The sequence below is a fragment of the Propithecus coquereli genome, unplaced genomic scaffold (assembly GCF_000956105.1).
Source record: "Propithecus coquereli isolate 6110/MARCELLA unplaced genomic scaffold, Pcoq_1.0 Scaffold25, whole genome shotgun sequence".
Classification (NCBI taxonomy): Eukaryota; Metazoa; Chordata; class Mammalia; order Primates; family Indriidae; genus Propithecus; species Propithecus coquereli.
In genome coordinates, this window is record NW_012148063.1 from 5,735,087 (window position 1) to 5,748,165 (window position 13,079).

The 13,079-nt window shown below is 41.5% G+C and overlaps 1 protein-coding gene across 3 annotated transcripts in view; it reads left to right on the plus strand.

Moving 5' to 3' along the window:
• ARID1B (AT rich interactive domain 1B (SWI1-like)) overlaps window positions 1–13,079 on the plus strand; it is a 398,242-nt gene that overhangs the window by 318,017 nt on the left and 67,146 nt on the right. For all 3 annotated transcript variants that reach the window (XM_012646847.1, XM_012646845.1, XM_012646846.1), the window contains one exon: window positions 7,642–7,821. In XM_012646847.1, the coding sequence (XP_012502301.1) occupies window positions 7,642–7,821 (180 nt within the window). The remainder of the gene's footprint in view (window positions 1–7,641; window positions 7,822–13,079) is intronic.

Below are 13,079 nucleotides of genomic sequence, written 5' to 3' on the forward strand. Positions count from 1 at the left end.
CACACACACACACTCAGGCAAACTGCAGGCACTTGACGGGAGTCTTGAGTTTCTCTCTCTCTCTCTCTACACATACACACACACGCACGCACGCACGCACGCACACACGCAAACTGTGGGGAATCTGCCAGCTCAGGAAGGAGGTACACTGAGTCTTAGGCTGATCAGAGCTTATCAGTACTGTAGCTATTGGTTGAGTGACCTGAAAGTGACAAGCCTGGCTTTTCTGAGCCAGTTACTTCTGGAACCAGTTATCTGCAAAGGGGCAGTGCTTTCCGGATAGTGAACCTCAGCTCTGGCTGGCTCTGGTGGAGGAGAGGTGGGACAGGGAGGCCCAGCCCCAGGGCCATGTGCTCCAAGGGGAGGGCCTTGGGCTGCTTGCCAGAGGCTCACAGGTGTAGCGATGCATCTCTGGGAACTACCCACCATCCACGGGCTTTACAGCGCTTTCTGGCTTCAGAAATGGTTTGCAGGGAGACTTGGCAAGAGGGACTAGTTTGGAAACTTGGAGTAATTCAGACAGGAAATAAATGATGGACTGTATTAAAAATAATATGAATAATAGTAACTATTACTTATTGAGCCTCTAGTGTGTGCTGGCACTGAGTTGTGTGCCTCACACATTTTCTCATTTAATCTTACGAGGTAGGCTCGGTTGTCGCCTACATTTTCAGAAGGGGAAACTGAGGCTTGGCAGTTAACTAACTTGCCCCAAGTTACCTAACTACTAAGTGGTGAGCCCACAATTTGGCTATGTGTTCAGACTGCAGAGCCCACCTCCTCACGACTGCGGTGGCCATGGACACGAACACAGTGGATGTGTCTGGCAGATACTTAAGTGGTGGAAATATTCGTGCTTTCTGGCCTATTAGGCTCTTTTTTCTTCCTTGCCTTGCTGTCAGCTGTCAGTTGTTCCTACTCAAAAAGGTCCTTCCTCAAATAGCTGTCTTCCTTTCCTTGGAAATGATTTTTTGAATACACTATGGGATAAGAACCAGATGATCAGATTTATTAAGCTGCTTTTGTAAAGGAAAAGTAAATGGGTCTGAATGAAGATGGGTCAGGCCGGATGTTGAAAAGCCTGGTGTGCTGGGCTGAGAAGTCCGGCCTTCACCCTGTTAAGCAGCCAGGAGTCAGTGACAGATCCGGGAGAGACAGGGCAGTGTCCAGAGCCCAAGTGAGGCACCACCCTTGGGCACAAACACAAGACCCTTCTGAGAGGAGGCAAGGCAAAGGACCGGGCACAGATGGAGGTGCTCAAAGCTTAGAGGGCAGGGATGGTACAGGTTAACGCTGCTTTTCCATGATGCGGGTGCTCATTGGTTGACATTTACACCGGGCTAGGTGTGAAGATTTGGAGTATAGGGGTACAGCGTTAAACCACCCAAATAAAAGGGTACCCCAGTGACCTCTGGGACTCAGCTGAACACAGGAACGTTAGCTTCCAAGTACATACTTTGGCACTTCCACCTCAGTGATCAAACATCTTTTTATCCCAGCGGCGCTTCTAAGAAGCCACCTGGCCAGATTTTCCTGGGCCATTCCTGCACATCATCAGGTCTCAGCTTAAATATGACTTTTTCAAGGAAACCTTCCTCCTTCCCCAGTCTGAATCGGGTCCCCCCCCCCCCATACTGTCATAGCACCTGTACTTTTCTTTTATTATACTCATCATGTATTTGAGTTATTTGTTGGATGTCTGTCTCTCCTACCAGAATTTAAGGTCCGCGAGGGCAGATACTGTGTCTGTTTTGCTCATCGTTCATGTCCCCAGCACCCAGAACATCACCCCGCATCTGGCACCTCATGAATGATTAGTAAATGAAAGAGAAAGTGATATTCAGTTGACTAAGATGTTACTGTTTTTCATCTCATACAAAATTATAAGTTGCTTTGTAATTTTAGTTTATCATTTTTCCCTGTTAATAGGTTTTTCTGTTAGACTAAATTTTAAGTTCCTGGAGGGCAAGGATCACATCTTTTGCTTTTTAAAAAATATTCTCTTGTTCTTACCACAGTTCCACGAATGCCAGAGTAAAATTGGGGCATGCTGGTAGGAGATTTGTGTAACATTATTGTGGATTGAGTTACCAGTTGGATAGCTTAGATTGGAACTCACACAATGAATAAAGGGCTCATAGAATCACTATAAAGGCAACAGTAATGCCTTTGTATAGCATTTTCATGGTGTTTTCCAGTTTAGTAAAGCACCCTTGCATGCATTTTTCTTACTTGTCTCTCAGAACGATCTTGTAAGCCAGGGCGAGAAGTGCATTCACCATTCCATACAAAAGAGCCTGCGGGTCCTGCGTCGTAGGTGGAAGAGGCAGCCTCCAACCCACGTCTGGTTCCAGACAGACCCAGAGTGTGGGTGTGTTTCTCCTCGTCCACTACTTTATTTTCTCTGAAGACATAGCATTTGCTTGAATTTTTTTTTCCCTAAAGGGCAGCTCTGTTTTTTCATATCAGAAATGTGCCTCTTTTCACTTAGAATGTGATGTTACAAGTGTTTGTGACAGTATGTACATGGAATGCAAGACTCAGAAATAGTAAATTCACTTATAAAAAACATTCTATAGATTTACCTTATGGAAGAAATATATGAATTATATTTTCATATGAAATTTCTAAGATACTCTGTCTTATATAACGTAAATAATAATTATCTGATTTAATACTTTGTCAAAAGTTTGAATTTTCCCGTGTTAGATACTTACTTGGGACACATAATTCCATAATACATTTAGTAACTCAATATGCTTTCATATTACATAGGAAATTCATTTTATACTTTCTAAATTTCCCTTACTAGAAAGTTTGGTTTTCTAAACTCAGCTGGCTTTAGAACATTTTCACACCTTTTAAAAAATGCAGCTGGATTCTCTCAGCTGTCAGTTTTTCTATTCGCATACTCTGTTATAAGCTGACACTTTATAATAATTTTATAAAAGAAGCAAAATACAATCAAATACCTATGTCACTACAAATAGGTAGAAAATTCCTGGTTGAAATCTGATTTTGGGGGGAAACATTTAAAAATGTGTTTCCTTCAAAAATAAAGATTGAAACAAAATAAAAAACTACCCTCAAATAAATATATATATATTTATTTTATATAAAATATAAATATAAATCATATTTATATCTTTCCTAGGAAAGGAAAATGTTTAAACCGGGATCATAGAGAACTAGAGTTAGAAGTGGTCCTACAAGTAGTGAGCACCACCCCCCTGTTTTAACAGGTGAGGAAACTGAGGCCGGAGAGGTGAAGTTACTGGCTGAAACCACAGCAAAGGAGGAAGGCCCAGGACTCACATCCTGGCCCAGTGTGCTGGTCATTACCACACTGCCTGTCTTGATCCACTTTTTCAAATGTGTAATAGCCATAATAGCTACTATTTATTGAAAGTGTGCTGTGTGCGAGACCCTTTTATAAGTGTTTTATATGTATCATCTCATTTAATCCATACAACTCGATGGGTTAGATATGATGGTCCCCATTTTATAGATGAGGAAACAAATAATAGATGTGCATACTTTCTGTATTTAGGATGAAAAGTATAAATACTTCTTTTTTAGCTAACTTCCATCTTCTAATTTTTCACCAATTGGTTTTAGATTATGGCAGTATTCAATAACCTTTAAAAATATAATTATATCCGTTATGGAAGGCTTTTTTAGTAGAATACTGCTGGCGTTTAAATCTGATTATATATTATGTATCACTTGTCTACCCTCCTAACTGGCCTCGTTATATTTAAACTTTCTCCCCTTCAGTCCTTTCTTCGAGGTGCATATTACAGTAGAATTAGCTTTCACTAATGCAAGTCAGATCATAGCATTTTGTGCTATTGCAATATGTGGCCTCTGCCAGTATTACTCAAACTAAAAGACCAGATTTCCACAGGATCGCAGATACAGAAGCTTTGGTGAACCATGCAACTGTTTGGTAATAGGAGCTGTATCTGCAAGATGAAATACCTCATAGTCAAGAGATAGACTGACCAGTAGAAGAATAGGGAAATGATATAAACTGTTCTTAAAAAGGAAATAAAAGCAGCTATTAAGCAATGTTCAGATTTACTCATGATAAGAAAAGTACAGAATAAAACACAACCACAGATCATAAAATATCTTTGAAAGGATACACTGAAAAACCATTTGCCTTTGGCGAAGGGAACGGTGTAGTATAAGATAGGGATGGGAGGGTTACTGTCCGTAATATACCCTTTCTAGCCCTTTGGAACTTGTATACAGTTCCATAAGTACTGCAGTGATGTGAATTCCAGATATTTAAATAAAAAAACAGATGTAGAAATAAAAACTAGTTTGTCCATTCTAGCTGGAAACATCTGAATATGTGAGATATCCAGGAGTTAAAAGATACTCTTAGCAGTTTATAAACCAGAAACTAACATCATCATGATGGCCATACTTTTGTACATCATGTTACACGTTATAGAACAGTTCCACATACTGTCTTAGTTGATCCTTACAGGAACCTCATCTTCATCTTTAGATGAGAGAACTAAGGCTCAGAGAAGTGTTATGATTTGCCTAAAGTCACGCAGCTAGTTGGATTCGATACCCACTGCAGTATATTTGTTTACGTACCAGTCTCCCCTGCCAGATTCTGGTCTACGTTCATCTACACAGCCATCATCTAGGTAATTTAGGCCTTCTGTTCCCAGTTGACTGCAGTTAGATGATAGGTCAGAAAGGAACCAGGGATATGTGTCACTTGTTTCTTTCATGGTCGTAGGGGACACAGGGAAAGGGCTGTGTCTCATCAAATATAAAACAACTTTTCAGGAAGCTCCTTTTAGTGGTGCCATTGGAAAAGTAAATAGGGAGAAAAATTAGCTTTCCAATTTTAATTTCTATGTGAGGACGTGGTTTCCACACCTATAGAACTTTGTCCCTGAGTCATGGGTGTTTGATGCCATGATACGTTCCATTTGAATTAGCTTTAGTTTCACCTACTTCTGAACTGAATTTTGTGCAAAATACCAGTGATAATTTAGATAGTTCAAGTAGAATGTGACATAGGTATTTTTAAGGACTAAGTAAATAGAAATAAAAAAATAACTTGCCCAGGTAAGAATTCTTAGAACTCATTTGAATAAACCTTAAGCCTATAGCAAGTATTTCAGAGGCAACAGTAACTTAAAGATACGGTATACTATCAGAGGTTCTAAATCCTTTGGCATGGACACCTTACAGTGGAAGCAAAATTTAATGCTAATTAAAAGACCTGTGTTGTTTTCTTAACTAATGAAGAAAAAGCAGTCATTCTCCTTAAAGAAAGTAGCGGGGAGACCCATACAATCCGTATGGAATTGAAACGCATTTTTTATTAAGCAGGACTCTATCTGAAACTCTCGAGAATTTTACAGTAAAGCTTAGATAAATATTTCATGTAACATCTTAAGATGCAATCATTTGTAGTAATTTTAGTACTCTGATTTCTGTTTGTTTTCAGATTTGAAAAAGCAAACGTTTTCTATGATGATTTATATCTGGGAGCTACCAATTGAGCCCAATTTCATAAAGGCTTATCTTTATAAATAAAGTAAATAGGATAATAAGAACTAGCTCTGCTTACTTTTATGTCTATCTCTTTAGAAGCAATGTTAAAAGATCTCTTTTTTTTCTTACTGAAATGTAAACCATTGTCTGTGTAAATACAGTGTACCATTTAAGCTGACCTAAATTTAAGCTGACCTTAGATCTAGACATTATCTTGCCCTCTGCCTGCCTCGGTCGGGCTTTCTTTGGAAGCTACTGCTCTAGGGTCTCTGGAGCAGGCGGAAACCTGCCCACCTTCCAGCCAGAGCCTTCACTTGGTAACAGGCGCACTCTGACCAGGGTAAACTCCTGAGTTCTGAGAGTCACTTTTCAAACTGCCCTTTGTTAGCATGCTAATTTAATAACGTTAGCTTTTTCTTAGATATATGTGTTGATCTGGGACACTCTTTGTCCAAATGAGTATTTCACAGTTCTTTCTACATACTCACTCATACTTGCCTGAACTCCCGATATGTGGATGTACCCGATATGATAGTTCTGCGTAATTTAAAGGTATGTTTTCTTTGTCGCTTTGAAATAGCTACCCACCACGCACCTGCTGTGTGTGCTCAGCACTCTGTTGGGTGCATGAGAAATTTAACATCCATTCATTTAAACAAATAGATTTTGATGACCGCTATGTGCTGCACACTCTGTTAGGCACTTCGGATGCAATAGTGAACCTAGACGTGATCCTTGCCCTCGGGGTGCTTATGTTTTAGCGGGAAAAGAGATGATAAGTGAGTCAATAATAAAATGATTACAAGTTAGGAAAGGAGCTATGAAGGAAGGCAAGTGACAAACAGCAAGGGTTGGTACGACTTCAGATTGGGTGGTCGGGGAAGGCTGACCTGAAGGATGAGAAGGAGGCAGCAGTGCAGAGGGGGAGTAGCAGCGTTCTAGGGAAAGGCCCTGATGCTGTCTTCCAGGAGCTCCGCAGGCCGTGGGCTTGCCAGGGGCAGAGGGAGAGAAAGCTAGAGGAAATGGGGCCGGACCACTGAGATCTCAGAGGCCAGAGACCAAGTTACGTGTTTGCATTTGATTCTAGCTCTCGTGGGAAGCCTTGAAGGGTTTTATGCAGTGGAGAGAGATGTTCTAGTTTCCTTTTTTATTCCCAAAAGATAATTCTGGCAGCTTCGTGGAAAATGAATCAAAAGGAGCAAGACAGTAGGGGATGGGGGTGCTGAGAGATGGGTGAGACCACTGCAGTGTGCGCGCAAGAGGAGACGGTAGCCGGGCCTGGCTTTGGTGGAAGTAGAACCTCTCAAGATCCGTGTCAGAAGTAGAGTGAGTGGGACGTGCTGATGGATGGGTCGCACATAGAGGGAAGAAGGAAAGAGCAGGCTCGGGCTGTCCCATGTTTCTGACAGGAGCATCTGCGGGAGGGCGGTGCCTTTATACAGGTGGGGGTGGCCCTGGGCAGAGCAAGCTTGAGGGAGGAAGTCACAGGTTCTGTTTGGGAAAAGCAGGATACAATTCAAACCCTCCAGCTGTTCACAGTTTACCTGTAAGGGACAGTACGCATCAGGTATTCGAAGGTCCGCGGGCTACTGGGGAGCCAAGTCGAACAGCTGTTGCTCTAGGAAACCAGAGGGGAGAAAACCAGCACTGTGCAGGGCAGAGCTGGGTGCTGCCCTGGGTTTGAGGAGCAGGTTTTTTGAGTGACCAGAGACCTGCATTCCAGAGGTCAGAAAGTGAGCAAAGGCTCTGAGGTGGGTGTGCACAGTGTACCAGCCTCAGAGCTGGTGGGTTTGCAGTACAGGGCTTCCAGCTCTTTTTGTAGCTTTATGTCAGGGCTTCATCTATAACACAGGTTAAGCCTACTTGCCTTTTGTTCCCCTTCTCCATTTCCCTGGTTCAAGTCCACAGTCCACTGGGTTCCCAGCAACGCTGATGAGAATTCAGGTTAGGACCAGGGTAGCCCCGTGAAATGTCTTTAGATGTTTCTTTAGGGGCATATCGCAGTGCCACCCTTCTCCCCTTCTGCCTTCCACTCAATTCCATTTCCATTTTCATGTGGGCAAGGATTTTGAAGCACCTACATTTATATGTTTGTATTTATTTCCCACTTAGGGTTTATGGCAGGCACACAAAGAAACCCGCAGATGTCTCAGTATGGACCTCAACAGACAGGACCCTCCATGTCGCCTCATCCTTCTCCTGGGGGCCAGATGCATCCTGGAATCAGTAGCTTTCAGCAGAGTAACTCAAGTGGGACTTACGGTCCACAGATGAGCCAGTATGGACCACAAGGTAAAAAAAAAAAAAAACAACTCTCCAAAATGCATTGCAGTAAGTTGTAGAAAGTTTGTTAATATGCTAGTCCTTCAATATTTTAATATTATAAACATATTGTAAGAGTCCATTATTTGTTACCTGACAGATTTGTGAGGTTAATGCAAACCCACAGTCCTTTAGTTGCCCATGATGATGGGAAAAATAATTATAGTCACTATTCATTAAGCATTTATGCATCAGTCGCTGCAGTAAGTGCTCTTCCCACATGTGATATTAATAAAGGAGTAAACCTCTCTCCGTGATGGAGTTCTAAATGCTTGTTGAGAGAAAGACACAAGCTGTATCCTCAGAAGTTTCTGACTCAAAACTTGGGCTTTGTCCTTTTGTGTTCTGACTTTGCTGCCCCCACTCAGCAATCACCTTTAGAACCATGAGCTCGGGGCTCTGAACGGTGTCACCCAAGACATCTCTCCCAGTTGTCCCCAAGGTAAACATTAGTTCTCATTTTCCCAGCCCTCACCAGTGAGAGTCTTAGGAAGACAAAGCCTGAAGCCTGAAGTGGAGGCACGTCTTTGAAAGAGGAAGGTGAGGGAGGAGTAGGGGAATAGTGGAACCATGTGCAGAATGCACTGTTTACATCCCACATGCCTGGAAGTCGACGTAGGTTTTGTCATATACACATATGATCCTTTTATCAAGTTTTTTAACCTTTTGTGTGTGTGTGTATGTGTATATTTTTTCTAAGTTGCTTTTGTCAATAAGACATTTGAATTTAGTGCCTTCTTTATATTTTGTTTATTTAAATTAGATATTAATGGATAATTTGGACAGAAGGAGATAATCTGGCACAATTCCCAGAGTTATCTCACTTCTAAAAATACCAGGGATATTCCATACGAAGGCGACGAGTGCCCACTGGGAAGCTGCAGTGAAATGCTTACCAGCTCCACGACGTCAGGTCCGCCTGTGGGGGAGCCTCGGTGTTTTCTAGAGGCGTTTGCGTCTGTCCAGCAAAGCCGCCTATGAAGCCGACACACGCACGCTGAGGCCCAGGCACCTTCTCTACTTTTACCTAGAATCTCTCAGAAAATCTGGTCTTTCTGTTTATAGTACTTTACAGTTTGAAAAGTGACTTATAAGGGTATTGTCTTGTGTTTCGAAGATTTCTTCTGAAAGATTTCAAGCATTTCAGTGCTGCTGTTGTTTCTTTGCCTTACATGGCTTTGCTGTATTTACATTCCAGCTCTTTTCTGTTGTTAGGAAAACTGTCTTTCTTCCTTTCTTTCTTTTTTCCTTTCTTCCTTCCTTCCTTTCGTCCTTCCTTTCTCTCTCTCTCTCTCTCTCTCTTATTCTTCTTTTCTCAACCCTTTTCATGTGGTCCTTCCTGCCTTACCCGTATGCGTGGAGCCAGAGCAGAGACCGGTGTGTTTTGCGTGGTTCCCTTCATACCATGTCATGAACAGCTTTCCGTGTTGTAATTCCACGTGAGCCGCAGGAATTTAAGTCCCGGTTGGCAGTCACAGTCTGCCTGTTCCCTTTTGGCTCCAGTTAATTGTGACATGGAGCAGAGTGTCTCCAAGCTGAGGCAGGGCTGTGAGTCATCCCACCGTGAGAGCCTCCCAGCCTGCCACTCTCCTGGGCATGGTGGGCACCCACTGGGTTTCTTTGGCTGTCATGGAAAGAGGAAAACTTCAGTGACAGTTGGAAAAGCGGTTTATACGTTGTGATAGGCACAGAAAATGTGGACTTTTGCTCAGAATGTAATTGGGACAAGGTCAGAGCCCTGTTCTCAGAATTGAGGGTGGCTATAGGTCTACGATTTAACCCTTAAAACCATAAGGACTTCATGTAGTCTTCAGAATTGATCTCTGTACTCTTAAATAATTCAATCTTGGAATCTCTTTTTTCACTCATATTAAGTGAAAACTGAGTCTTGAACTGTCTGATAAGTCTTGTGAATAACTAAGGAAGAGCTCACGCTGGAGGAGGTAATAGCGGGGAAGGTAGTTTCTACAGCATAGATTTCTTCTTAGAATAAATCCCTCGATTTCCAGAATCATTGAACATGAAGACTCTTAATTGAAAAACACAGAGCCCAGCAGAATTCTCATCCAAACTGCATCGTGTCCTTGGAAAATTGCTTACTCTCTCTGAGTTACTTTTCCTCTAGAAAATGAGAACATGGGATTATTACCTTGGACGTTGCTTCCAATTCCAATGTTCTCTGAGCCAAATTTTGCTTCAACTCCAGGACCTTTTACATTAACACAGCCCGCTGGACCCCCTGCATCACAGTTTGATTCACCAGCCAAGAAGGTGTTTTGTTTGGAGTTCTTTAAGGCATAAATCCTGAGTGTGGGTTAGTAGTGGAAACAGTTTGCAGTAAGAGTGGCTTGTTCCACGCTCAGTGCTCTCTCGTGTCTGCGAGCTGGGAGCGCCGGCGTTCCCGCAGTCGCTGCGCTTTTCTCCTCTCCCAAGTGGCATTGCCACCACATTCCACTCCAAGGCCCATGTCCTCCTGGGTTCCTGCACTAGCTCTGATTGCCGTGTGATTAAAATCAGCGTCCTGGTACTGCTGATGTTCAATAGTCGCCGCCTTCCCCTTGGAGTCTCCCTTCCTCGGCAGGCACTGAAGGACAGGAGATGACACTTGTAACATGTAGTGTTCAATTCAGTAAATGCTCTTTCTTCCCTTTGCATTTCTCTCCGTTGTCCTTTTAAACAAATAAAGGGTTTTTTCCTTCCTCCTCTTAATTAACTACTCACATTATTCGTGAGATATCCATCTCGCATCTTCGTATCAGAAGTTTTAATGTCTCTGGAAAGACTTGCCCTCGCCCAAGAGATCATTAGAATCACCTTTCTGTTTCTGTTCTTAACTAGATGACTTTCTTCTGTTTCTGTTTTTTTTAAGAGATCTTAGGGTAAGATGGTATACAGCCTCTTTTTGCTAATAAGCATTTTATTGTCAGGTGCATCTTCTCCAAAATTGTTATTAGTAATAACAACAAACGTTTATTAGACTTGTCCTGGGTCCTATTCTAAGTGTTAACTCATTTAATCTTCACAACATGCTATATGATAAGGTGCTGTTACTACTCCACCCTACAGAGAAAGAAACTGAGGCATAGACAGGTAAACAATTTTACGAGGATGCACAGGTGACTAAAATGGTCAAGCCAGGATTCTTGTCCAGGCTGACTTGCCCATTCTCTTAATCTTGCAAAGCCCTGTAAGGCTGTCCCCATTTTGCAGATGAGAAAACCAAAGCCCTGAGCAGTGAAGTACTTCACCCAGTGCCTACAGCTAAGAGGTGTGGCAGGGTTACCAAGGAGGGCTGGCTTCAGAGGCCACTCACATGGTCACTGGTGGTGCCCTTTCCCAGGCCTTAAATGTATTCCCTTCTCGCTAGCTCATTCGTTCAGGGAGCCACTAGGGAAACAAAAACAAAAAGACAAACTACATGCCTTCAAGGAACAAGAAACATTTTAGAAATATAGGCATGGCAATATATCAGAAATACTACAGAGATTAAGAAAAAAATTTCTATGAATTGAAGAAAGGGAATATGTTAGAAATGTCTATTAATGCTATATAATCAGAATTATTAAATTAACAGATGGAATTAAGCCAATCTAAATATGTAAAAATGTTTAATTACAATATATTTTATGAAATAGTACTTTTCTACCTTCAAACAAGCACATATAATAACTATCCTTGCTAAGTGTTTGCAGAGAGAAAAGGCTATAGGGACTTGCTTTAATAAATAGAAAGGAGTATATAATTAACATGTTAATTATTAATAAATGAATTTGGGAAAAGGAGAGCTAAAATCAATTTCATCTTCATAGCCTTTTTATTTCTTAAGGACAAAGATTCTGTCTTACGTTCTCTAGAAAAGTGTCTATCTTACCGGCCTTAGTTTTGCTATGAGTAAGCAGTACCTTGGGCAAGTAACAGTAATTCTGAGTCTAGATTCCTCCCAGTTCTCACTCACTTGTGTAATAGCATCTGGGAGTCTGTCTGGGGCCACCCGTGCAACTGCTCAGGTTGTACTGACACAGCCGTGGTTTTATGCCTTAATTTTTATAGTGTGTATCTTAGGAAGCAGAGGATTTACTAGTTGATGAGTCTGATGAGCCTTTCATTTCTAAATTACTTTGGTAAAAAATGTTTTTCAGAAGGATTTAAAGGTGTTTTTTCTAAAATAAATTGGATGCCATCTGAAATCTTCCTTTTCCCTTCATTCATTAAATGTTTCTAATAAGTTCAGCAAGGCAAACTTTAAATGATAATTCAGTTGAAATGAATGCAGTTCCAAAATAGTGAATTACAAAGTAATAATCTTATATCTGTTTCGGTTCTAGAGGAACAAGGTATAAATGTCCAAAGTTGTCCACCCACCAACTACTTGAGCAGACCTTCCAGGCCATGGAGTCCCCGTGACCCGGGATTCCAGGCTAAGTCTAGAACCTCAGTCTTACTAGTGGGATGTGTCCCACAGAGGTGGGATGTGTCTAACACATGGATTCACTTTGGTCAAAAGACTTCCCCGTGATGGTACTGGGAATGGACAAGATGATGTTCCTTGGCTTTCCAAAGGCTAGTTTCTCCCCCTTCAGTTTGCTCATTTTATTTTTTTCTTGAAACAAAATTGTAATACACTTGATGGGGTTACAGCTGCTTATTACGTTATCTTATTTTATGGTTAAATCGACAGCATGAAGCAGAAGTTTAATTCCTTATTCTGTATTATGTTTTATTAAAGAAATATTCCTAATATGTCTTGCTAATATTAGAAAAAACAGAAATTGAATTAGATCATTTTATAGCAAAAGCTAGGTTAATCATACCTTCTTTTGATGCTGAAATTTAGCCTTCGAGTTACAGGATTTAAGCATCAATTTTTCTTAGACTGATAATCATCTTGATTTTATCAAAACCTGAGAATTAGGGGGAAGAAAAGTCAGGAAAATTTATAGTACAAATCAACTGAAATGAAAAAAAAAAGAAAGCAACTTTGATTTTGACTAGTGTGAAACTAATTATTTTACCCTGATGATTAAAATCAACAGCACCCAAGAGGGCCAGCATCCTCTGCCCTCACTGAACAACTCAGCACGTTGTTGCAAACGTCATTATCAGGAGGACTTTGACCCCTGGGGTCTTGATCGTGACAGTTGTGGACTGCGCTGAGGAAAGGCAGGGTCTGGACATGCAGCTTTACTGACATCTTAGCGAGGTGCCTTGTCCTGGGGCTCACAGCCCTG